At 43.4% G+C, this 26,388-nt stretch overlaps 1 protein-coding gene across 1 annotated transcript in view; it reads left to right on the forward strand.

Moving 5' to 3' along the window:
• Positions 1–26,388, forward strand: part of LOC139632101 (protocadherin-16-like) — an 81,013-nt gene that overhangs the window by 44,152 nt on the left and 10,473 nt on the right. Inside the window, exons 3-11 of the mRNA XM_071496859.1 lie at positions 15,993–16,181; positions 16,879–17,110; positions 17,234–17,470; positions 17,828–18,856; positions 19,792–19,979; positions 20,070–20,166; positions 20,529–20,686; positions 22,106–22,952; positions 25,565–25,804. Coding sequence (XP_071352960.1) covers positions 15,993–16,181; positions 16,879–17,110; positions 17,234–17,470; positions 17,828–18,856; positions 19,792–19,979; positions 20,070–20,166; positions 20,529–20,686; positions 22,106–22,952; positions 25,565–25,804 — 3,217 coding nt within the window. The remainder of the gene's footprint in view (positions 1–15,992; positions 16,182–16,878; positions 17,111–17,233; positions 17,471–17,827; positions 18,857–19,791; positions 19,980–20,069; positions 20,167–20,528; positions 20,687–22,105; positions 22,953–25,564; positions 25,805–26,388) is intronic.

The following is a 26,388-nucleotide window of genomic DNA, read 5'->3' on the forward strand; positions in this document are numbered from 1 at the left end:
TCAGCTGACATAAATCTTGTGGCTTGCAGCTGAACTTACTTCTGATGATGAGTATGTTATTCACAGGAAACCGATGATGATGAAGCTGTGCTGGCAACCGACTATCTGCTCTCACACGAGAGAGGGTTTGAGATTAACCATTGCACCATGACATGTGTTTTGCTGGAATCACGTCCGACCATAACAGCAAAAAGTTCACGTTGAACTTGTTGAATGTGTCCGCAGATAAGGAGATGATACATGATGACCCATTCACCTCTTTCATGTGCACGATGTACACATTCAGCTATAATGATGATGTCTCTCTGCTGTGTTCCTGAGGTCACTTTAGCTCAGCGCAGTTTCTCCGGTTTGTTTTATCACTTTCATCACTCATAGAACAACTAACCACTAATTCAGATCAAATGAAACGCCGGGGATGACTGGAAATGGGGTTTCAACACTGCCAATGAAGCATTGACTCCAGCAGCTAAATGACAGAGTGTGAATGCTGCAGAATTGTAGCACAACGTATTAAAGCATTAGACAAAATGTTGTCTTTTGGCTTGGCTTTCTCGTTTAATGAGTGGGTTACTGCTTGTGGCTTATTTGAAGATCATTTCACGGTCTGAAATGCCCTTTAATATCATACCTCAGACCGTCGGGGCAGTCTTTAATTACAAAGTCAGAACAACATTTACTTGGATCATGGAAAAACACAAAAGACTCCAGGGAGAAGTTAGGTGCCAATTTATCTGTGATTTATATTGCCCTTCCTTTTTCCTGTGCCGTAATTCACTTGTCTGCCTCTACGTTTCTGTTATTGATGAAGGCTGAAGAACCTCATCTGCCTCCCATACACACAAGTGGCGGGTGGCTGGCTACCAGATGAAAGAAGGAATAGATTGTCCCAGGGCCGAAGGTCACGCAGGGCAGCTGGACGTTTGGCTGACCTGTGACCCAGGACCTCACGTTAGTCAGAACTTTCTGCTTGATTGGATTAGATTAGGTATGCTTCGTACCCTTTTCTGTGTAAATCACAGACACACGGATGCATGAACTCTCACAAAACATGATCACGTATTGTGTGTATAGGTGGGCTGGGGTAGACACTTAGGACCTCACAAGACTGTTAAATCAGTCAGTTCCAGTTATTCTGAAGTTTTTCTACCTTTTTATTAAGTATCAAACATATGATTTTTACATGAGGAACAACACCAGCGAAGCACAACACAGAGCTCACAGCTTTTTAGATACTTTATTACATGTCTGAAATTCCTTAACACACAGAAAGGTTGTGGCTTGAGCTTTAATCAATTTCAACATAACAAGACAAGAAAGAACTTGCAAAAGCAAGTCTTTAAAACATTTTCACTACAGGTGGTTTATACAGTGTGATTTCATCATTTTCATTCATACTTTGTCCGCTTAGGTATTGTATCCTTCTGTATTGAGCAGGGGGCTGAAAAACCTGGGACAAGTTTCCAACTCATCTCAGGACATGTCACACTGAGCTGATATTTGTACACAGTGTAAGGTCTTGGCCTCTGATAAGCAGAGAGATAAGTTAGTTTGTTTTAGTGCTTAAAGAGAAGAGATCCATTCTTCATGTGTTTTAGATTTTGGCTACAGCGGAATCTCATTCTAGTAGCATATATTTAACTTTTTAGTGGCTTGGTTTTGCACGAGTGGTGGATACAGTATCATTTTGGAAGGAAACCCTTCCCTTTATTTTCAGTGAAAACCACTCCTTATCAGATTATATGTTGGCGTAGTAAGGCATAGCAAAGGCAAAACAAATCTGTTAGGTGTGACCACTGCCTTCATGTGCACTGACTGCTGGTCTCATCATACTCCTTCCTTCCTTGCAGCTTCATTGAAAGTATCCCCATTCATTTTTGGGGAAACCCACCTTTGCCTGCCACCGTTGCAGGTCATTGTTCTTGTGGGTGAACCTGGCTCCTCTCATGGGTGCAGACCTGGCTACTATATTACTACTATAGGCCAAAATATAATGAAAAAACATGCAATATCCGTAATGTAAATGTATTTTGTGTTTTATATATTCAAGCCAAAACAAAAAGGGAGTGCATAATCTGAATACATTAACAGAGCTTTTCCATCAAGCAGTTCCAGTTTAGTGAAATGCAGTGATCTTATTAAATTCATTTGTATTATTTTTAGGAAGTTCCTGCAAAAGTTTTCATTTTATTAGTTTTTGCAGCACAGTATCTTGCATTAAGACTTCTAACAAACTCAGTATTTTTTAGATTGTTTTTACTTTGGCTGGAAAGAAGCTTTCAGCAGAAAATGCTGACACCATTAATGGTCAATTGTAAATGTGTTTCTCTGAGTTTGGTGCACTCACAATGTGTCTCGTCCTCTAGATGTACTAGAAACTAACAACACATACAAAGGTGCATTAACCTCTTTTTTGCAAACACTAACAGAGTGGAAAGCTTGTAGAGTCTCATCACCGAGCCCCTGTCCAACAAACGCACACAGGACGCATTCTCTTGCACAGCTGGACAAGCAATTAATACTGAAGCATATGTCCAGACACTTGATGATAACAACCCCATCCTATGTAAGTCTCATTGCTTAGCAGAAAGCAGGAAATGTAATCACTGGACTGACTCGGGCTTGCAGATAAGTGCTCTTGGGTAGTATGTGTGGTGAATTTGAGGTGTGTATGAGTATACCATGGGGATCAGTCTTGGCTAAAGCTCAGCTTTTGTGTGTTTTTTTTTTTCTTTCAGTTTTTTTTTAAACTTTCAAATAGATGAAATAGATGAAACATGTTTCAGACTTGTGTGTGTTCCTTTTAAGAGCTTGCGTGAGTGTAATCTTGTGGAGGGCATGTTTACTGTGGAAGTCCCTTTTGCTGTGAGAAACAACCGAAGTGCTCACTGACTACCTTATGTATACTCAGAAGGGATTGTTTGAAATGAATCACATGAAGGAGGGGACTGGACATGTATACAAGATAAAATATAATTACCCTATCACCTAAATATTTTGCAGAGAACTAAATAAATATCCTAGCAAGGAAATGAAACCAGCGTATGACTTTGGAGGCTCAAAAGAATTTGTGTGAAAAAAAAAAACCAGAAAACCTGATCATGAATCAGAGCGCACATCTCAGATGGTAAACATTCAAATATTGCATAGTAACCGTGTTGAACATGTCAAATAGGAAACAGGCTGCACCATAACAAAAGGTGTTGTAGCTCAGGAGGTGACGTAGTTTTACACGAATGGGAAAAATCTGCATGTGGATATACGGAAAATCTTATTATCACATTTTCCAGCAAGTTTTGAAAACAAGATAAAAGGTGTATCGATGACGGAGTGCAAGTGTCTCCATCCATTTCCATGTGACAGAGCCAGAGCTTTATGTGAAGACCAGCTGTTGTTTGTTGTTGGCAGGGAACCATTTGGAAAGTTACGGTACATATCGCATGTGTGTGCATGTGCACTCATCTGTCTTATCTGTACATGATCCTCTGTCCACTCAGGATGAATCTGTGGCGACTTGTAATTATGTGACTGTGAAACAAAGGAAAGATATCTAAACAGACACTCAGCCCTCCTGACCGTCTCCTTTGCCAGAGTGTGTTGTCTTTGTGTGTGCGACCCGCGTCTGAACCAGAGATGACTTCCTTCAGGACCGGGCTTGCAGTGAAACAGACTTCGCCGGAGAATTCACGTGCACGCCAGCAGCCGGCCTGGGCAGTCTTCATTTGTTTGCAATGCTCATCAGTCAGTGACAGAGTGTGTTTATGTGTATGGTTCCAGTAGGCCTTCATGACCCCAATGCCCCCCCCCCCCCCCCCCCCCCCCCCCCACCTCTCTCCCCCTTGCCTTGCAGAGAGAGCGCTTCGGTTCTCTTCCCTCAGGATTGATTACATTACTACAAGAGAAGCGCAATAAAGCTGCAAGGTTCTAGTTGGAGGTCGGTTATTATTAAACAGTAGGCTTACAATAACGCTTGCATGCTTGAATGGTCACATGGATGATGAAATTCAGAGTCCATCACTGTGGACAACCCTTCAGGACGGGCAAGATCTCCCTTGAGAACTAAAGTGACCTGTAAATGAAGCACCAGCCCTCAGTTGCTTGATGTGGACAACAGAATTGATTGAAAATATGATCTGTTCAACAGCAGAGATCGTATCTGATGTCACATGTGAGACAGACAACTTAAAACCGCAGCCGAATGTGTCCCGTAGACTGTAACAGCTGTCTTCTGAAAGCATACACTGTTTTGGTTATTTATTTTGTTATCAGCAATATCTTGACCTGTTTGTGTGTTGAGAATGTGAGACATTTTTATTGGCTTTAGATTTTAAGTCAGGCAGCTGGAATGGATGTTGTCTCTTTTAATAAAGCAGCTGAGCATCTGAACGTCTTTAAACATGCTGTTAACCCTTTAACTGCAAATGCATGGTCCTCATTGAGCTGAAAAACAAGCTCAAGCCTTCAACGGGGTTGCGGGGAAACCACTGGGTCTCCTCGCAGGTTGACTGATTTCACTAAATTAAATGTTGGTACCACATGGCAGCAGAATTATGGTCAAGTTAAATTGTCTCCAAGCCACATCACAGCAGGAAAGCCTGTCAGCTTCATCATTACACGCAGCCGCCACTGCCTGGGGTGAGAAAACTGAGTCATGACGTGAATGAACCGTCACGTAGCGGAGCCACTGCCTAATGCATTTAGAGCAAATGTAAGCACCGTGCTGATGATCTATCGATTTATTTACATTTTACATCACTGAAGTAAGTGGCTCTGTCAAGCTATTCCAAGTACCAACCGTAACAACACCGGTTCCTCTGTCTAATACTATCACTGGAGCCATGTGAGGCATACAGTATGTTGAGTCTAAAATTCAATTTCTACAAGACAAATGACGTTTTATAAACACAAAAAAATGCGATTTAGGAAACGTTATTGTGTGTTAAAAATTCCTCATGCTTGGTCTGCTGCAAATATGTAACTTCTTCCCGTTCAGTTTATTTGTGTGATCCTCCAATGAGACCGGACGGGTCTAAACACTCCACATAAGCAGCTACACACAGTGACACAATTCTCTGTCTCTGGTTTCCAAACAGTCTGTTTTAATTACTGTTTTCTAGCGAGCTGAAGTGAAATTACAATGGCAGTATGGCTGTCAGTAAACATGCCCTTCATACTGGGTGACTCCTAAATCTCTCCTCAAAAAATCAACCACCTAAAAATGTCTGTGTTTTCTGGAAGTTGCCTCTTGTGCAATGCTTTTCCAGTTTCCCATTACCCTCTGAAAGATGAAGGCGGTTGAGGGATGAAGTTTTGGTATTTCATTATAGCTGTACTGGTGCTGTATAGTAACAGCTGCAGAGCTTTGGGAAGACTCAAGTCCCTGCCACACCACAGATCTGGCTCCCTCTGCTGCGCTAGGAAAACCCAACCAATCCCAGTTTTACTCTGACTGCTGACCTCAGCAAGGCCTCAGGGACAATAGTGTTGCACACAAAGTGAATACTGCTTGTATGTTTGTGTCTATATGTCTGTATCAGTGTCCGTATATGTTGCATTGCCTGCATCTGTATGTGATTCTGTGTGAGCTCCTTATACAAATTTAAATCTTCAAAAATATGAAAGCAGAGCAGAGCGATCTGCTTTATGATCTTTATGACTGTCAGCACAGACAAGACCATTTCAATCTGATGTCTCCAGTTTCTCATTCATTGTTAATGATTATGAATGAATTGAATGAAACAATTACATTGTGGTTGCATGGTACTTTACTATGGAAAATACAACCGAACTATCTCTTAGAGAGATTGGTGAATGCAGTGGTCTCTGCTGCCTGTTGTGATCAGAAATATACTGAAAGACAGTTTGATCACAGGACTGAAGCAGCCTGTACTGTAGACCTGGCTCACCAAAAGAAGAAAGGGTGAACTCCAGCACTGAAGAATCTTCATCCACCTCATCAAACAGACTCATGGATCTCTGGGAACCAGGGTCCAATCTGGCTCTGCAACCGCATCTGTGCTCTGTTTGTGCATGCCATGCTCAGTGGGCATTCTCCCACCCACTGCAGGCAGCTGTAGCACTAGCCTAGCCCACATCAGTACTCCTGCACCCCCACATGCTGTGCATGGTTCATATTAGCTCCCCTCCCACCTAGCCAGACCCTGGGATCCACTGCCTGGCCTGCCTCAGCAGACCAGACCTCAGGACAGCTATTGGATGGCTGTGAAAGGGATGACTAGCTGAACCCAGGCCAAGCTAGAGCCTGACAGGGCCAGCTCCACGGGTATCTGATGCGAGGTCACCTCCCCTGGTCGATGTCTTGTGAGAGTGTATCGTCTCAGCAAGCTTCTAGCATCAGTTCACCTCCCACACTGGACCTTGGGCAGAGTCTTAGAGGCTTTTAACAGGATGTACTGGGGATTTTTGTGGTGGTTTGGGTTTATTGAAGGTTATCTCAGCAGTGTGCGCCGATGCTGAATAATGTGAGGGTGAGTCATCATGTAAAGTCATGTCAGATTTGAACATGCTAGCTTAATGCTTGTGGGAATTTGCATACATATTTTTGTATAAATTAGCATTTTACCACAATTGTGTCCCTGTGAATTAAAAGTCAAGTGTATTTATGTTCCAGTTCACCTGGAAGTTTAGTCACTGCATTAGATTGCTCAACATCTGCAAGGCAGCTAATGGTAGAACAATTTTACATCCATGAGAAGTATTAAACTGGGGTAAAAGGTAGATTCCTCCAATGCACTTATTTCAAATCTTCTGACCACATCATGTTATGAGGTTGTCATTCAAAATGATTCTTCATTACAAATAACTCACACTAGAAACTCTGTCTTCTTTCCACTGGCTAACCAGTCGCCGGCGTGCATAAGAAAATAGTGGCAGGTTTGTTTTTCCCATTTGACCTTTAGAAAATAAACAACCTAATGTCTTGAGCAGGACCTTCTCAGATGGGTTACTGAGCTGCCCCTGTCATTCCAGGTGGCCAGGGGTTAATGCCACACACACCGGTACTCTTACACTTCCAGCTGAGTTTTTGTCATATTTATTTTTCTAGCCAAAGTAAGACTTTCCTTGAGAATTACCCCTGATATTGTGTGCAAAGATTTTGTCAGTGGTGGCAAAAGCTGCACATTATGGTGAAGTCCTCCCCAGCTGTGAGCCTACACCAAGATCAGCAACACGTCTGGTATGCAGGCCAGTATCCCAGTACCCCCCACTAACCTTTCATCCTTGTGCTTCACAAAATTAAATTGCTACATTTTTTTTTTTTTTTCCCATCCCTCTACAGGATATTTTAAATAAGAGCAACAAATCAAATTCTCTGACTTTACCTGTTGGGATCATGGCCCATATCAAACACTGACTGGGTTAGCACTCACCAGAGGGCCTTTAAAAACAACTTTAAGTTGTTTTCAGGGTGTTGACATTCCTTTGTGATGACCTAGAACCAGCTTGTAGACACACTGTTGTGCTATACACGGAATGCGTGTATCTGCCCTATTTCCTCGCCCTCAATAGGCCTTTCTCTCATCATTTTTGCAATAATTTGTACTTAATTAACCTGCACTGATAATTTAAAAGCTGAAAACTAGTGTTGCTTGTCTGGTCTTAAATGCAGGTCCCATTTCATGCAGCCTCGATTAGGTCTAACTTTTTTTGTTTAGCTACACAGTATCTCTCCTCTCTGCTCATTTAGCCTTTTCTGGAACCCTTTTCTCCTTAAATGGTTTGATGCTTAATCACTTCCAGATGCAAGGTCCAGATGAAAGACAGATGCTTCGGTTTTAGAAGAAAGTTTAATGAAACTTAAAAAAAAAAAAAAAAATGCAGGCCACCTAACTTCTAATAGCTGAATTTTGTCACAAATTTTAAATTGCAAACCACCGCTTGCATATATTATACAAATATTGTGAGACTGCGAGACTGCTTTGGAACCGTGACAGATTCAGAAACACCTTGAGAGAAGCCTGAACTCCACTTAAAAATATATATATTTTTTTATTATGCCGACTTTACATTTCTTATGTTGTTAGATTCTGTCTTTATTTACACTACATATAGACTGACTGACAGAGTGTTTGCTAACTGGATGTTCGTTAGGGGAAATTTATGATAATGAATTCCAAGAAGCGACTTGATTAGGGATTGAGTTTTAAAACACCAGTCCGTCTGGTGCTGGAAACTTTACCCACTTACCACTCTTGACATTATTAGTCAGCAGAAGTGCATTTGTTCCAGAGCAGTAGCTGTTCATGTCAAGTATTCGCAAGTAATAACAACAGGGATGGACCAGCATTCCTGGAGACACAGCACAGCTCCTCAAGACAGTGTCCTGTTCTTATCAACAGAATAAAACATGACACTCAGCTACAGTATAATGCCATGATATTTCTAATCTTAAAAGAAGAGAAGTAAAATTCTCAAAAAATCAACCAATTAATCAGATTTGGTGAGTGAGAACTAAAAATAGCCAATTTAGGGAGGGGGGGGGGCAGCTCTCCAAAATTGGCTTTCATGACGTTTAAGATTTTCTTGATGTATAAACTGTGTTGTATCACTTTTAATACACCAACCCACTGACCTTCTCCCCACTTCAAACACAGAATCTCTGTGCTGATGTTTGTGACTCTCTTTTTCCAGCAGTGCAGTAGTTATGGTGAGTGATGTGTGAGAGGAAAGGAAAAAGACAGAAACCTTATCCTGTCCTGTGTCTGCACTCCAGCACCAAGTGTCATTATATCCCTGTCTCCTATATTACCTCCCCTCTGTTCCTCTGCCAGAAATGTGAACCTTACACCATACTAACCTGCTGCCCTTAACCCAGGTCCTTCACATTTATGTCAGTGCACTATACACACCCAGAGAAAGATGAAAAGCTACAGTTTATAGAACCATTGTTGATTTAGAAATCAATGCTTCTTTGTCTCCCTGTGTCAGAAAGCAGTTTATTTAAAGTCTTAACGGTGCTGAAGCGATCCCATTCCAAGAAGCTAGGACAGTAGAACCTGCTGGGGCCATACGTTTGACAACATGGTGCTTCCTTGCTGCAGACCAGTCAAACAAAAGTTTCTCCAAAAGCAGCCAAAGGTTACTGTGACTGGGGAAGTGAATTATATCACGATAATTCCGGAAAATTTACAATAAAATATTATCTGTTATCATGTTTATCCTTCAGCACATGTGTAATGGATTTTATTAGTGTTACATTAGTCAGCTGTAGTCTGGTCAAACCATTAGCCGTGCAAGGACAGTTGGAACCCATTTCCATAGTGAAAGGACAGTTGTGGATGATATGATTTGGCGGCTGTATATTTTTGGAGAAATCAGTGTGATTAAGATGGTTACTGACCTTGACAGCTATATGGTGTTTCTCAGGGATACCCTAATACTGCAGATGTATTTTAATGGACATCTGGACAGAGACAGTACTTGAGAAGTCTGGAATAGATTGTCCATGTGAAGTCATGCAGGGATACTGAAGGAGGTTTTTGTGAATTTGAATTGCTAATAATGAATATAATTCTATATAACCATTTGTTCTGTAAACATAAAGAGATTGTGGCTGTGGTAATGCAAGTGTAATGTTTCTGAGGCTTTTACAACAGAAATTATGCAGAGAATAATTGAGAGCTGATGTAAAATTTTCATTCAGAGGAGTCATGCTTGAATTGCTGTATTTGTGTGTTTCCTGTGAAAAGCATATATTTGGCAGGCCACACACAAGGATTTGTCTGTGGGGTTATTGCTCGCTGGTGTCGGTGCATTAGTCCAACCTTCCCTCCAACACAGAGTTCACATGACCCCTGTGGCCTTGTGATTCTTACAGGTCAACATTTTGCATAATGATAAGGTGCACATGATAAGGTGTCTCAGAAACTGTTGGAATTTGATTACCATTCAATTCACTGTGAATACTGTGTTGTTGTTGACCCACTGACCTTTCCTGCAGCATCATCATCACGCCAACTTTTCACCTTGTAGACAAGAAATATCAAAATCTATCAGACTGATTGCTATTTAGTAGATTTTAATCAACTTGTGGTCTTTTCCTATAGTGCAGTAGACCTTTTACTTCTCTGAGACCCTCATCTTCCTTTCATTTCCAAAGTTAAACTAACATGCAGCTGCAAATAGCCACTTCTCCCTTACATAGGCAAAGATATGCCTGTGCATTTTTAATGAGCTGTTGTTTTCAACTTTACACTTAAAAGTACTAAAATGATCAGAAATGAGAGGGATACACAACTTACCATACCCTTTCCAAATTATGAAAAAAATCTCAAAACCTTGTTTGAGTGATGTTCTTCTGACAGCACAGTGTAGCATAACACAGTCTTTCAGATAGGTAATAGTGCCCTAGGGAGACCACTCTATCTCCTTAAGCTTTCTCATATGCAGACGTGCTCTGTGTACAGACTAACCGAGGAACACAACAAGGCAGCTGGGATGAGACTTGAACATCTTCCATGCTGTTTTATGTGGGACGTCTTTTGAAATATCATGACTTTTATCACACTTAGACAAAGCAGCCAGACATCCCAGGCCACGGTTTGGCAGTATTTAATGTCACCGTTTTGTAGACCTTACACATGTCTTAAACTATGCAGTGAAGATTTCAGCTTTTTGTCTCCTGAGTAACCACCAAAATCTTTCACATATGGTTGGTCAGAATCCAGACAATACTGTCTGTGCTGCAAATGTTTAGACTTTTGATATATTCGTCAACAATGTGTGGGCTTCTTCCTTCCACCGGGTTGGTGTGGTCTCTGTCTGGGTCTTTGGTGTGGTGGTGGACATGTCACAAAGTCTCTGACCTGCCTATCTGCTACTTCAGCGAGTAGTGAAAGAGGCCTTTAGGAGGTCTCCGCCTCGCTCTCCTCATCTCTGCTTTCCTTAGAAGTGATGCCAGGACAATAGAGGGAGAGGAGTGTGCACGGCTTCACACCAGCTGTGAAAGCTCAGAGCAACTCTCTGGCCAGATTTCTGCAACTCGCCCACTCATTTGATTTCTTCGAGCCTACGCTTTCCTCTTTGCCTTTGCTGTCTTTAATGATCTCCATGTCACTCCGACAGTCTATCAAATGCTGTCTCTAATTGGTCTCGCGGAGTCCTGCTGTTACAGGCTTAATTGGTCATGTCTGTGAAACGGTCATCAATGTTATGTTTGGGGGTGGCCCAATGGCGGAGTGGTTAGGGCGCGTACCACATGCAGGCGAGCGCTGGTTCGACTCCCGACCGGCCTGACTCTTTCCTGCGTGTCATTCCCCCTCTCTCTCTGCCCCTTTCCTGTCACTCTCTACTGTCCTGTCAATAAAGGCAAAAAATGCCAAAAAAAAAAAAAAAAAATCAATGTTATGTTTGATATTTGCTATTAAATTAATATCTGGAGAATTTCCACTTTTGAAAAAGAAAAAAAAAAGTCTTATGACTGGGGATTGATATTTGTGTAAATGTCTAAACAGATTTACATAAACTCTACTGCAGATTAAGCTACTCATCATGAATATGGCAGCTAAAATCTCTAGCAGGTTGAGTATTCAGCCCTCTCACCTTTAAGTGTGCACCTTTCAATAACCAAGGTTCTCTTTATTCTAGATCCCAAGGGATGGAAACTTGGTCTTGTTCAATGTCCGCACTGATCTCTGTGATTTAAGTACTTCTTTAAACCCAGCTCAGCTGCCCAGCCAACTGCCCAATGTGTCACATATGGTCCTTCAGGTTAGAGCACTCTCCAAGTGTGATAAAAGCAGGCTCAGTCATAAATTTGAGTTTAAGATTTAGAAATGTCGTCCAGTATTTTTGGAACATTTCTTCATGTCACAAAGTTTAATGTGGGCCAGAGTCACAGTAGCCACTGCTGCCATAGCCATCTGTGCTTGCTTTGTTTGTAAAGAGTTCCTGGTGAAGATTTCGCTGTAATCGGAGTCCAGAATTAACTTGGTCTCGCTCTTTTGCTCCTCAGGCATCCTGAGACCGTGATGAGCAATGACTTTATCCCCAGTGTTTGTACATTTGTGTCTTTGCTTATGCATCTAAGGTACACTCGAAGGACGTGTGCACGCAGAGTTTGATTGATGTGTGTGATAATTTCCCAGTTGGCAAACATTTACATGTGCACTCCGTCATTTGTGGCCTATTTAGATTGGCAGAGGTGCAGTCCTGATTGGCTGGTTTCACCGAGGACTACGTGAGACAGATTTGTTTGACTGGGCACTCTGAAATACGGGGAGCGTGATTAAAAACTACATCGCCTTCATTTCACCCCTTGTTGGCTTCAATGGTTGCGGCTCTACATCATTCATTTACTCACGGCCTTTTGTACTAGTTCTTTCCATGGTGGAGATTTTATGCATGGTTGCAAAAGATGGGGAGAGGAGCAGTAGCTTGGGCAAATAAGGTCACACTGATGTACATGACATACACATGTGTGCACATTATCCACAAAATCTCAGGAACAAGAAGTGGAAAGCTACAGTGGTAAATCATATACGAGAATTGTAATTGTAAAATTCAACTCTAAAAATAGAAACCACCCAAATCCTTGGCTCGTTCTTTTCCAGGCCTGGCTCCCTCTTTTGCTCTCTTTCTCTCTCCCTCTCCCTCTCTCTCTCTCTCTCTCTCCCTCTCTCAGACCACAAAGTGAGGACATTAGATGGGCCAGAACACTTTGGAGCATCTAAAAGCCTCAGGATCATTACTCTATTTGAACATATTATGCATAAACATACAAAGACATGTTCTCTCCTGTGAATCCTGTTCTCTTGATTGGACAGTCAGTCAGTCAGAGAGTCTCCTCTGGAAGGCTCCTGGAATCTGATGGGAGAACCACAAAGTGCCCGAGTTATCTTTGGATTCCCCCAGCTTGTTTTAGTAAGGACTCGGCCAAACGTTGCCTTTCTCCTGCTGATAAGACAGCTCCCATCATGCCTCACTCAAAACATGGAGTGTAGGGAGAATACTGCTGGCTGCTGCTGATGATCTAAGATTACTCGTGCTTTTGAACTTTTAATCCAATAAAAAAAAAAAATACAGCTTGCGTAATACCTGTACGTTGCAGTGGAAAGAGTGAAAAGTCAGTGGGAAACAGAAAGAGAGGCCCCTCGTATCCATGTCAAGATGACTTCGACAAAGTGGTGAGTGGTATTTTTCTCCCTCCTGCAGGGCGGAGAATTACTACTTATGACTGGCACTTCTTAAATTACTTTTCTAGTTACAAATATTTCCTTTTTTTATCTTTAAAAATGAGGAGGTTGTAGAGAAGGTTGTAACCTTAATCTCGTCACTGCAAGATTGTTCAGAGAACCTTTGAAATGGAAATAAAGAAGTGTACGAGTGCACAGTGAAAGTAGAGAGATTAATGATGGATGACTGCCTGCTGTGACATTGTGGCTGAACTGCAGCATTACGCAACATCCCAAGCAAGCTTCAATCTCTATTCAAGACTTTGTGAGAATCTTGTTTAGTCTGTTAAGATTGAGCCTGACTGTGTTATTGATTTATTCAAATCTTTTTTTTTTTTTTTTTTCACTAGACTTTTATGGCAGAAATGTTGATGCCAGAGGCCACATTGTGTTGGGTTATTCTCATTTCTCAGGGTTCCTGGTTTGCGGTCTGGCTAATTGTCCTGCTCGTTTTTCATTTGCATATGGTCTCATGTGTCATTTCATATGGGAGGCTGGCACATTATAATCTCCTGGACAGGCGAGCCTCTCCGTTCCAGCAAGATGACACTGATACGCTGCTATTAACCTATAAATGAGAGTGCAAGTGGAATCGCAGTCTCTGCAGATTCCAAAGCAGACTGATTGCTTCAGGCATCCTACTTACAGTGGTTAGGATTTATGCAAATGTGATTGTGTGGTTTATTATCTTGCAGTGCCCCCCCCACCCTAAAAAAAAAAAAAAAAAAAATCATACACTTAAATCATGGAACATATTGTTCTCAGGTTTTTCAAACCACATGTGGCTCCAAATATCTTTACCGCTTAACACAGTACTTGGAGCAGTGGGTGAAGTGGGAGAAGTGTAATTATTAGAGCACTGGTTCCTCCTCATGTAAATGAATTTCATGGCACACACATCACTCAGTCTCCTGTCACTGCTGAACTCGCTCTTCACAGAAAAGCTCAGTATCTCTGCAGAACACACTGTACAGCTCCACTTTACTCAAGTTGAAACTTTTTTTTTGGACTCAAAGGGAACCCTCAGTGCAATGTAATGGGTGGGATGTAATGAACACAACAATATGTTTTATTGTGTATCATTATAGATTCAGAGTAAAATGGGTTAGACTCCCACCACTCCAAAAGTGGCTTTCATTTTCTTTTTTTCTTTTCTTTCTTTTACATAATTTTTTTTGACATTTTTCAAGTTGTCATGCCATAAATATAAATGTAGGCTTTCTATGTGTGATTTTTTTTTGTTTTGTTTGTGGTTGTACTTTATAAAAAAGTTTTTATGGATGGTTGTGGCTAAAATGGAAAGCTGCATAGAGTCTCCTCAAATAGCCTGTACACTTAGTGCCTGAAACAGCTGAATAGGTCAGTCACAGGAGAGGAAATGTGTTTGTAGCATATCTGCCAGCTGTTTAACAAACCCAGGTATTCATGCTAAAATGCTCCTTCAACTGCACCTCCAGCTGACACTCATCAAACAACTGCGAAGAAAACAAGCACATAAAGCTGTGGGGTTGTTATAAATAACTTGTCCCCCTGCAAAAATGATAAAATATTACACTCCCCTCCCACTCCCACTCCCCTCCCCCCGCATTAAAGATGGAGTAGCTTTCTTGTATTGCTCTTGGTTTCCCCTTTCCTCGTGTGGTTTATTATTCTTCTCTTTGGCTTGCATCTCTGCCAGCTTTACAACTCCCTCACTCCCACACACCACTCACCCTCTGTTAGGAGTTACAGTCCAGAGTGTGGGGCATGCTCTCTGCTGAGTCCCCCCGTCTGCCATCTGCTCAGGAAAGACTTGGAGCCTGAATTACCGCAGCCAAACCTTCAGCACCTTCAATGAATGATTTCCATATTCTCACACTCATACCAATGCCTTCAAAAAGTCGGCTTTTGATGATAAGCATGGCTTGCCTTATTTTTCCTGGCAACGTTCCTGATGACTACTCCGTTATACGCAGAGGAGGCTCCCTGCCGCTGAGAGATGGAGCACCAGAGCATGATCTGAGCTTCTATTTTCTTCCAATTAGTGTTTTCCTAAAAAGATTCATTTATAAAAGATGGGAGGAAGGAGAATTCTAATCAACTTGTGAGGTTTAATCCTACTGTAATCTCTCGCAAACTGCGATCCCTGAGCCAACACTTGCAAACAATTATGCTGCTGGTACCTAGGGGCCCGATCTGATTGGTCTGTTTGCCTTGCGCTGTCTTGGGAGATCCTGTAGTAATTGAGTCGGCTCCCTGGCTGATGGTTTGTGAGCTGCTTTTATAGCTCCGGCATTTCCAGCCCTCTGTAGATGTGTGGTGTTATTAAAACCAGACCACAAGCGGGACATGACATTAGGGTATAATGTGCTGCACTGAAGCATACTGTGTGGTATCCCACTGTTCGCTAGCTGTCCCTGTCACTGTCCTTTGCAGACAGACGCCACTCCTGCAGCAGGCACTTTTCCCTGCTGGCAGCCCTCCCAGTAGCCTGTAGAAGTCATCCTCCCTCCTGCTAACCCCTTTCATTCCCTCAGAGCCCCTTTCTGCCAAAGGGCCTGTTTGGCTCCTGCTCTGGCTCAGATAAACAACAAAGAATGGGTCCAAAGATGCTTTCTGAAGGCACCTGGTATGGGGCTCGTTTGTGGATTGCCTTTAGTCTTACATCCTTCTAATAGAAATTAGATTTGGTGCGCTGTGGTAGAGTAATATTAATGTCTGTGGAAACTGCTGAGTTCATCCAGTGAGATATTTCCCTTCCAGCTTGATAAATTTAAACTTTAATGCACAACGACCAATAGCATGTTTTCTTCTCTCTAGGTAACTGCGACAGATGCAGACGGCGGCTCCTTTGGCTCCATTACCTACTCCCTTGGCTCTGGCATTAACAGCGCTGTTCCCTCTCAGTTCACCATTGGCAAGGAGACTGGCCAGATCTGCACTAGTGCTTTACTAGACAGAGATCAAGGGCCGGCCAGCTTCGACTTTACTGTTACTGCAGTGGATGGGGTGAGCCACCACATTTTGAAATCGTGCTTAATATGAATCTATTGAGCCACAGAGTAATCCTATAAACACAGCAGTTGTGCTTTTCATACTGACAGGAGAGTAAAGACATGGCCAACTGTGCAGAAAAACTTTGATTTGAGCAGCCAAGCTGAAAAGAAAAGCTTGAACAGCTCTCCATGGCAGGCTTACTTGAAAGTTAGTATAGCATCCTGTTGACTTTATGCCAGGTAATACTTAAAAAATAAAAGGTTAAAAATGAAACAAAATTACTGTGGTCATGTTAAAGCAATCAGATGGAGAAATGCCTCGACTGTCAGGCAGTAATATTTTAACAAGTTGGACTGCCACCACCCTCGTTTTTGCCACCTGGTCCGAATGAAAAGCCTGCACTGTATTTTCTGCAAATGAAAAGCCTATGAAACAGATTGTTTGGTTGAGGCGAGCCCTCTCACCCTGTACGGGTCGTGACATATTGCTCTTTCCCGAGGGAAACTATCAATCTGTATCCCCGCACGAACCTGCTGGGACTATATTTTAGAGGGTATGCTATACATCGAAATTTTAACAGGGTTTACTGCTGGTTTTTACTAGCACCATTAATGTGGCCCAAATCCTGCTTTTAGGTGTGTGTTTTTTTTCTGTTCATGATTTAGTGTATGTGAAGGTGTAACAAAAGAGCTTTTTGTCTCCTCTGCAGGGTGGACTGAGTTCAGTAGCCTATGTGAAGGTAGATCTGGTTGACATTAATGATAACAGACCTGCCTTCTACCCAGTCAGCTACGCTGTTAGTTTGAGCACGCAGAGCGCCCCTGGGACATCTGTTGTCAGAGTGACGGCCTATGACCCAGACTCAGGCGAGAATGGCAGAATTACATACAAAACAGTACCAGGAGGGGCCTCCCCGTACTTTACACTCAACAAAGACACAGGTTGGCATGAGAACTTTTCCTGTTCCTGCAGACACTTTAATGTGTTTTTAAGATTCCAATTGCTGATTTTGTCCAACAACTTCATCCTGCAACTGTAAAGAGCTTGTTTGAACCTTTCTGTAGGTGTGATCTCCCTGTCTCGGTCTGTCTACGGGAAGGCCAACTCTGTCATTCCCATGGTAATCTCCGCTCAGGATGGTGGAGGTCTGGTTGCCCTCGTCAATGCCAGAGTCAACATCAGCGTGGTGGCGGGGCTGGTGGCGCCACCTGTGTTTGAACAGACTCAGTACTACTTCACTGTAGCTGAGGACGCCCTGCGGGGAACAATCATAGGCATTGTCCAGGCCAGCAGTAAGACAGGTGGGTGCTCTCTTCTTCTGTCTCACTCACTCACTCACTCACTCACTCACTCACTCACTCACTCACTCACTCACTCACTCACTCACTCAGCCCATGTTGAACAGTTCAGTATACATTTATCAGTCACACTGGATCATGCTGAAAAGAGTTTCTTCTCTGCTCCCTGCACCACTTGTACAAATAGGTGTTGAGCCACTATACACATATAACTCTGAAATAACATCAGTTGAAAATTCCATGTCACGACTTATGTTTATATAGTCACTTTCTGAATTTTTAGGGCTACCACATCCAGTGCTTTCAGTGCAGCCTCCTGGGTTGTGGTGACATGTCTTTGTCATCTTTCTCTTTTTTCAGGCACCTCTAGAGATATCTCCTACACCATCAGCTCTGGAGACCCTGCAGGCTACTTTACAGTGGATCCTGAAACTGGGGCCCTTAGGACCAGTCTGCCCCTGGATCATGAAGCCCAGTCATCTCTTGATTTGGAGGTGCAAGCACGCAGTGGCAACCCTCCAGCCTTTGGTCAGACCCGTGTCCACATTACCATCGCAGACATCAACGATAACCCGCCTGTGTTTCTGCCCTCATCCTCGGAGTCCCTGCTGCTGCCAGAGCATACAGAAATGGGCACAGTGGTGTATCGGGTCCAAGCTGAGGACAGAGACTCTGGAGCCAATGGGCAACTGACCTTTGACCTTTCTTCTCCAAGTGGAATCCAGAGGACCTTCAGCATAGAACGCAGCAGTGGAGAGGTCCGATTGGTGGGGAGCCTCAACTATGAAACTAGCCCCCGTTATGACCTCCAGGTGGTTGCCAAGGATAGCGGGGTACCCCAGCTTAGTGCCACATTCATGCTTGTGGTTCATGTCCAGGCGGAGAATGACCAGGGGCCTGTGTTTGATACGCTCACCTATCGTGTGGAATTAAAGGAAGGTACCCCGATAAACACACGCTTCCTGCAGGTCAGAGCTCTGAACAGAGAGACCCCTGGCTCCGGTCACTTTAGCCCCCTGGCATATCACCTGCGTCCAGACGGAGATGCTGCAGGGTTTGGCATTGCTGCAGACAGTGGCTGGCTGTTTGTGAAAAGTGCTCTAGACAGAGAAGTGAAGGACATGTATCTTCTAACGGTGCTGGCCAGTGCAGGTCACGGACAGTTAAAGAAGACAGGCAGCGCCACAGTGCGGATATCGGTGACTGACGAGAATGACAACTCTCCTCGGCTCACTCAGGAGAGGGTCTTCATGGCTGTGAGAGAAAACCTGTCTGCAGGAACAGGCTTTGGTCACGTTTCGGCCACAGACCGAGACAGTGGCCCCAACGGACGCCTCAGTTACCGCCTCCTGCACCCTGACCGCCACTTCCAGATAAACTCCCACACAGGTTAATTGAAAATCTCTGTGCATGTGCAGTCACAACTGGTTTATTGGATTGAAGTGTTGAAATAATAACATGGCTTGCTTCATTAGGGAACCAAAGAAAATCTCTGTATTCATGAAAAAAAGCTGTATGTGTAAAGGCGTGGAAGAGAGAGATGCATAAATAACAACAAATCAGCAGACACGTGTTTTTGCTGGCTGTAGTGCCATGCTTTAATAACGCTGCTGTTGACAGAGGAGCTTGCACAAGAAAACTAATATTATTTGTTGAATTTTCGACGTCTCTTAGATTATGTGAAATATATGCCTTCGGAAAACACGGGAGCATGTATTCAAAATGATCAGTTTCATTGCATTTATTACATTTTTCTGCAGACAGAACTGCAACCAAAGCTAAACTAAACTGAAGTAACAGAACATGTCATTCCTTTGTACACAAAAGATCCTGTGTAAAACAAGCTATCAGGAGGTCACAGGAAACATTTTTTATTCTGTGCGACTGAGAATTGAAATTATATGTGGAAAAAGACTCACTGCATCATCTCTACAAGATGAGAGACTACGGCACTGCTGCCTCTTCCCCACTGTCATAAATTAGTCAGATGATAGTGACAGCAGCACTAAGCATCTTGCTGGGCTCTAATTGGCCTGCTGAGCCTGTTAGTCTGTGGGTGGAGACTCAGACTGATTTGTGATCAGTTTCTGGCTGAGTTGTGAGTCTCTGCAGTGTCTGCCAACCTTCCACAATTCCTCTGTTTGTGTGTGTGTGAGAGAGAGATGTGTACGTACACATGAACATGAACATCTGCAGACAGTGCATGTCTGTCACTTGTGTGTCACTGGGAAAAGCCTGCTGGCTCTTAAGTCTCTCATCATTATTCCAGTGCTCTGGACCAGTGCCCCGGCATAAACGCCCTCTCATCCCCTTCCTCTCCCCAGGTGAGATCAGTACAAGGACCACTCTGGACAGAGAGCAGCAGTCTAGTTACCAGCTGGTGGTGGTGGTACAAGACGGAGGCTCGCCTGCTCGTAGTGCCACGGGCACAGCCTTCATCACTGTCCTGGATGACAACGACAATGACCCCGCTTTTACCCACAGCCACTCGGGCAAAAACCTCGTCCTACAGGTGATGCCACGACACCAGAAAAACAGACGAGCAGAAAATGTAATGTCTTTCATGTCTTTAGTGATATCTATTTTGTTTTTTAACCCGTAGGTGACAGAAGGTCAGTCCTCCGGAGTTTTACTGGGCACATTGCAAGCCAAAGACCCTGATGAAGGGGAGAATGGCACGGTGGTCTACTCTTTGTCAGGTGCAGTAGAGTTTTTCCGTGGCCTTTTCTTTTGTTGTTTGATTGATTTTTATTTTTAGATTTTCTTGTTTATTTTACAGTCTTGTATTTGAGTGTGTTTTGCTTTGTTACTTTAGTGCAAAGCACTTTTTAACTGTGTTTAGAAAAGAAGTATGTAAATACAATAGTTGGTCATCGTGCCCATGCGTGCAAATACTGTAAACAAATGACACCATGTTTTGATGAGTTGATTAGTAACGTAGATCTAAAAATGGCTTCAGTTTTGTGCTGACAAAGTGCTAGAAGTGACATGCCGGGTTTGTGATTCAGCCCTCCCACGCACATCATCTCCACTGAAGGTTTGGGCTTTCTGTCTCCCCCAGGTCCCAGGGCTGAGCGTTTCTCTTTAAACCCAAACACTGGCGAGCTGCGTTCATCTTCTCCTCTCAGCCACTCAGAGCGAGCTGAGTACACTCTGACGGTGACAGCCACTGACAGAGGACTGCCCCCTCGCAGCACCTCCTGCTCGCTCACCATTCAGGTCAGACTTCCACTGGAGCCCAGCCAGCACAAACACCCTCACTACTCACCTATTTAATATCAAAGAATAGACTCGGGGCCGAGAGGATCCATGTCTCTGGGCCCCTCAGACGAGCTGCAGACATGTCAGCCTCACTTCTGACAAGCTTCCCTCCCATCCCCTCCCTTTTCTTCCCCTGTGAATTTTCAAAAGGGAAATTTCTATCTGAAATGGAAAAGTGGGTCTGAATCAAATACTCCCAGCTGGCTTGTGATGAGGGCCAGCTGTAGCCTGCTCTGATCAAGGTCATACTCAATGACTTCAACACTTTTTTAATACAGTAGCCCTTTTTGCAAAGAGCAGCAGGGCTGTGCACTCACGTAAAACACAGCATTGAAGGTAATTCAGTTAATATTTAATATAGAACAGAAAATGGACACAATGGAAGAACCCTGGAAGGAACGTAGATTTATGGGTTCCAGGAAAATAAGAGTTGCCATATAAACAGCTTCAGTAAGTGCCAGTTCAGTTTTCCTCCTTTACAAAAAAAAAAAAAAAAATGAAAGTCATAATTATTAGTTAATTGGATTAAACAGTGCAGTGTTGTTCTTTCCCGCTGACGCACTGCTGTTATTTCCTTCAGTCATCTCTTTTCAGACTGACTCACTAAATCCATTGATGATAGGACGGGACTATACCAATTTATTTCTGGAACGCTCCTTTTCCATCTAATGTGGAACCAATTTACAGCATGTCATGTAAGATTTCACAACAAACACAGCTTATTTATGGAGTGCCTACTTATTGTGGGAACTGCGCTGTAGGATGTAGTGCCGGAGGATCCAGATCACCCCTTCAGCTTACCAAACATCTGCTGCAGAAAATTTGATCAACAAATCCTCCTCATGTCCCTGCTTGTCTGGGAGAAAAAAATATCGCTTATTAAAACAATGTGTCACGTGTTACTTATGGCGCTCTCTTCATACAAAGGAGAGAAGTCATAATGTCGAAGTCTTTGAAGACACTTCAACCGCTCATCAAACGAAGTGTAAAGCTAGACACAGTGCAAGAATTTGTCCCAGTGCTAAATTCAACCCCTCTCATCATGTCCGTCTCTGATTGTGTTACTTTTATCATCTATTATTTTCCCTGGCAGCGACATAAGTGTCAGATTAAGTGTGATTAATGTTAGCAGGGGTGTTATTCAAGTCTATAAAAACCTTGTAACTGGTTTCATTTATTCCCAGTGAATACATTCACTACAAGTGGGTGGAGTGGACAAAATCTGGTTTTGCTTTGCTCAAAATCCATGAAATATTTTCAGTCTTTGTATTTAAAACTGTCAAATGAAGTTGCCACTGGGCATTTAAATGAAGCATTAGATCCACTGTCATGTTGCTTTTTCTTCAAATACACATACAGTGTTTTTCTTCACTGCAGGTCCTCAGCATTAACAGACCCACTTCTAAGACCAATTCACTCTCCCTATCTTTCAACTCTGTGGAGGAGGCCAAGCCTGGCTCTGTTATTGGCTCAGTCCGCCTCCATGACCGAGAAAGCCCGGAGGAAGGGGAGGTGACCTACACTGTGGTTGGGGGTACAGACCAAGATGGAACCTTTGTTGTGGACCGTCTTACTGGGGATGTGTATCTGGCTCGCCCTCTTGACTATGAACGAGATGCACGCTACACCCTGCAGATTGAGGTGGATGACTTCTCTCAGGCCCCTCCTAGCAGCACCCTGGTTCACCTGGGTATTGATGTTGAGGACAGCAATGACCATGCCCCTCAGTTTCCCGAAGACCCAATCACCATCGTTATCTCAGAGAGCATGGAGCCTGGCTCATCCATCTATACTTTCCAGGCCATAGATAAGGATGGCAGCGGGCCCAACAGTGAGCTGAGGTACTCAATTCTCCACCAATGGCCAAACACCCCCGGCATACTAAACCTTGATCCCTCCTCTGGGGTTCTGTCCTTGGGCCAGGAAGTTGACCATGAGGTCATCTCCAACCTGATCCTGGTTGTAAAGGCAACAGACTCTGCCCTCGATGCCAGCCAGAGGCGCTGGGGCTCTGTCACGGCGAGGGTGTATGTAACTGACGAGAACGACAATCCACCAGTGTTCAGCTCGCCAACAGCTGTCAGTGTGATGGAAGACCAGCCGGTGGGCTTTGTGGTGTTGTATGTCATGTCCAGAGACGCAGACCAAGGGGAGAATGGTCGAGTGACCTACAGCATCCAGTCAGGCAACACTGGAGGAACATTCAGCCTCAACCCTAACACTGGTGAGTAAGGCCCGGTGCCAATGCAGGAGGTCGTGTGTGCGCTAGGTTGCAAGGCACAAAGTAAAAACGTGGAGGTTGGGCTGCTGGATGAGTTACTGACTTACCAGTAGACCAGCATGCATCTCACTGATGCCAATACTGCAGTTGCCCTACACATATATTGTTGAAATAAATAATTAAAAAAAATTACATCACTGAATCAACATGTAATTTGGGGTTTTGCAGAATCATCCGTTTTCTCTCTGGTGATAGCATTGTGTAAGTCACACAGCTGAGAGAACTTAGGAAGAAAGGTTTCCCCTTTCAAGATGTATTCAGATGCAAAAAGTAAAGTTTCATTTCAAAACATCAGTGTATATGTGGCTCTGTGACAGACGGAAGCAGACATATACAGCATGAATATAGCACGTTAGCATCAGATATCAGCATTTTTATTAACCTAAGCAGCAGAATCAGTTTTTAGATTTTCAGATCTTGGACTTTCCATTGTTTACTTATTTTCCACTAGGCCCACTTGTTTTTTATATTAATAATACTAAAATTTTCTTTGTCTGTAGATTTCCTGCACCTGATTTAAACATTACTGTGTCATGCAGATCCCTTTGCTCAAGCTGAAATACTTTAAGTGAAAAGATAATCTGCATCTGTTTAGGTCTAATCATGGCCTTTGTGCCACCTCTAAATTTTAGTTTGCATTGCATGTGTGCTTACCTTTTCACGTGCTTTCACACAGGTTTCCCCACCGCAATCACCGACCCTCCCCCTCCATAAACACACACAAACTCTTATAATACTCTGCTTACTTCTAAGCACAGCACAACTCTTGCTTCACCTTTCATGACTTATTTCTCTCAGTTGGAGGGCAGACAGACAGGGCAGCCTGCCAAATATTAAACACACACGGACACACAGACACACAGACACACACACACACACACACACACACACACACACACACACACATGCGGGAGCACACACACGCACACACAACCCATCATCTGTTATTGTGGATCTATTCCCATGAAAGACCAAAGAGCCTCCTGCTTGGGCTTCTGGGAACCATTAGAGAAGGGATCAGTTACGCGTGTTTATGTGTGCGCACGTGTGTCTGTGTGTGTAGGCATGCACATATGTGTCTGTGTGCTTGCATGAGACTCTGTCACTTAGTCAACACTGACCTTGGGCTATTTGGTCCTGTGGGCTTTGTTGTGGTGTTTGAGACACGTGTCGACTTTGGCTCCACCCACCCCTTCAAGTCGCAAACCAGGATGCCCCCTTGAGCAGCTTGTGGATGGAAACATTCAGGGTCTGTCATGCATGTCACCTCTACTTCAGCCCAGTATGCGCGCTCATCTTGAAGTGTTTTCATCCACACTGGTTATTTGTTAGAATCATGACAGAGTTAATCCTCTGAGCACCTGGTTTGCTCCCGTTTTGGGGTCAGTGACCGAGACCCGGGACCATCTCTACACACTCTGTTTTCATTACTTTGGCAATGCAGTTACCACAATAGAGAGAACTATCAAGCTATTATTAGGGGTCTATAAAAGTCACAGAGTGAGACATGTCCTCATTGCTCATTGTCAGAAGGGAGGTCATTAATTTCACTTTTGGAAGTGACTGGTGATATGGTGAATTGCCTCTCTGCAAAAGACAACACAATTCAGGGATTAACACATCAAATATTGATAAATTACCTCGGTGTTTAAGACAAGAAAGATGTGTTTGTTGCCTGGGCAACCTCAGCTAACCCTCATACTACAGTCCAAAGTGTTTGCGCCACAAACCCCACATAGGCTTAAGATGTTGGAACTGAAAACATCCAAAATAAAAACTTTCCCTTGTTTCCACTGTTTTTTTTTTCTATCCATGTGTTATCAGTGACCAGGGAGACGACAGGCTCACTGAGGAGTCAAATTTGGTGAAAATATTCCAGCCTGTAACTCCTACCAGATTAAAAGCTTTGGGGCAAGTTATCTCAGTTCGAGCAAGATACAAAGTGAAAAACACACAAGAAAGTTAAAACCAAAACAGCCCTGGCCCCCTCTTTCTTTAACAGTTGCAGCTCATTTTAAAGCATGAAATTGAAATTGAATCAATGCAAGCTCTACCCTCTTAGGGCAGGATAATGAAAAGGCAAGGGTGCCCCTAATTTCTTCAGAGCACGGCAGGCCTGGCTGTTGCGTGTCTAGAGCGTGTGTTTACTGCTTCGCTCTCGATGGCTGCGGCATTCTCCAATGGAAAATCTCGTAAACTGTGGCCAGACCATTGGGCTGTTACAACAGTGGTGGTGGTAGCACTCAGGTAGGCAAAGCTGTGTGTGTGGAGGAGATTAGCCCTGATTTGGCCCTCACACGGCAACTTTTCACACCAGCATTTTAAATCACTTGCCTGCACACAACCGTGGAAAGTGGCATGTTTTATTGCCTTTGATAGCGTGCTTTCAATACTGTAGTTGTCGTTGTGTAACTGCCTCTGGGAAACGGGCTGGAATAAGGCACACCCACCCACACACACACACACATACACATACACATACACATACACATGCACACACACATACACACAGGAAATCTCTCCTCACATTTCCCCTCTGATTCATCTCTCTACAGGCTCTCTGTCTATTTTCAAACCTCTGGACCGTGAGGAGCAGGACATCTTTAACCTCACAATTATCGCTGAGGATCATGGGATACCCCAGCACTCGTCGAGCCAGCTGCTGTGTGTCCATGTGATTGATGTTAATGATGAGGTGCCCTGGTTTGAGGAGACCCAGTACGAAGCCCAGATCTCTGAGAACCAGCCTCCAGGAACTAGTGTGTTGACAGTATCCGCCTCTGATCTGGATCAAGGTGAGGCACTCACTTAGTTACTGTAGCTTTGGCTCAGATAATCACTTTTTTCAATCAACAGTGCTCCCCCAGTGAGCACTGATCTGGTCATTTGCATTTCAAAATAAGGTCAAAACCTAGTGGGAAAACAAAATTAGTTTGGAAACTTTATGTTTTCGATATCTAAGTTACATATGACCCTTGTGTCAATATCACTGAAATGACTATATTTTGATGTGAAACAGGTCCTAACTACTAATGCTGATTATACAGCATGTGTATCTTAGACATCTAAAAAAACTTTTCAACCAAATTTAGCCTGATTTTAACCAAGGCACATAGGCATCTTTTGAACTGCAAACTACCTTAATCATGCAGTTTGAAAGTGTGTGTGGATTATGTCTTAACAGATATCAAACTGTGCTGCTTCAAAATGCCTGTAATTATTCTCAGCCTTCATGTGCTGAGTACGTGTTCGCGTTACAGACATTAACAGTTGTTTTTAATTGAGGACTACACAGGAGAATGGGGGGAGGGGGTACAGAAAGGGTGCATTCCCCTGGTCTTAGTCAGAAGCACATAAAACAGAAGGATTATAAACTTTC

This window comes from Trachinotus anak, unplaced genomic scaffold (genome assembly GCF_046630095.1).
Source record: "Trachinotus anak isolate AG129_WGS33_773 ecotype Australia unplaced genomic scaffold, CSIRO_AGI_Tana_v1 ptg000014l, whole genome shotgun sequence".
NCBI classification, from domain to species: Eukaryota; Metazoa; Chordata; class Actinopteri; order Carangiformes; family Carangidae; genus Trachinotus; species Trachinotus anak.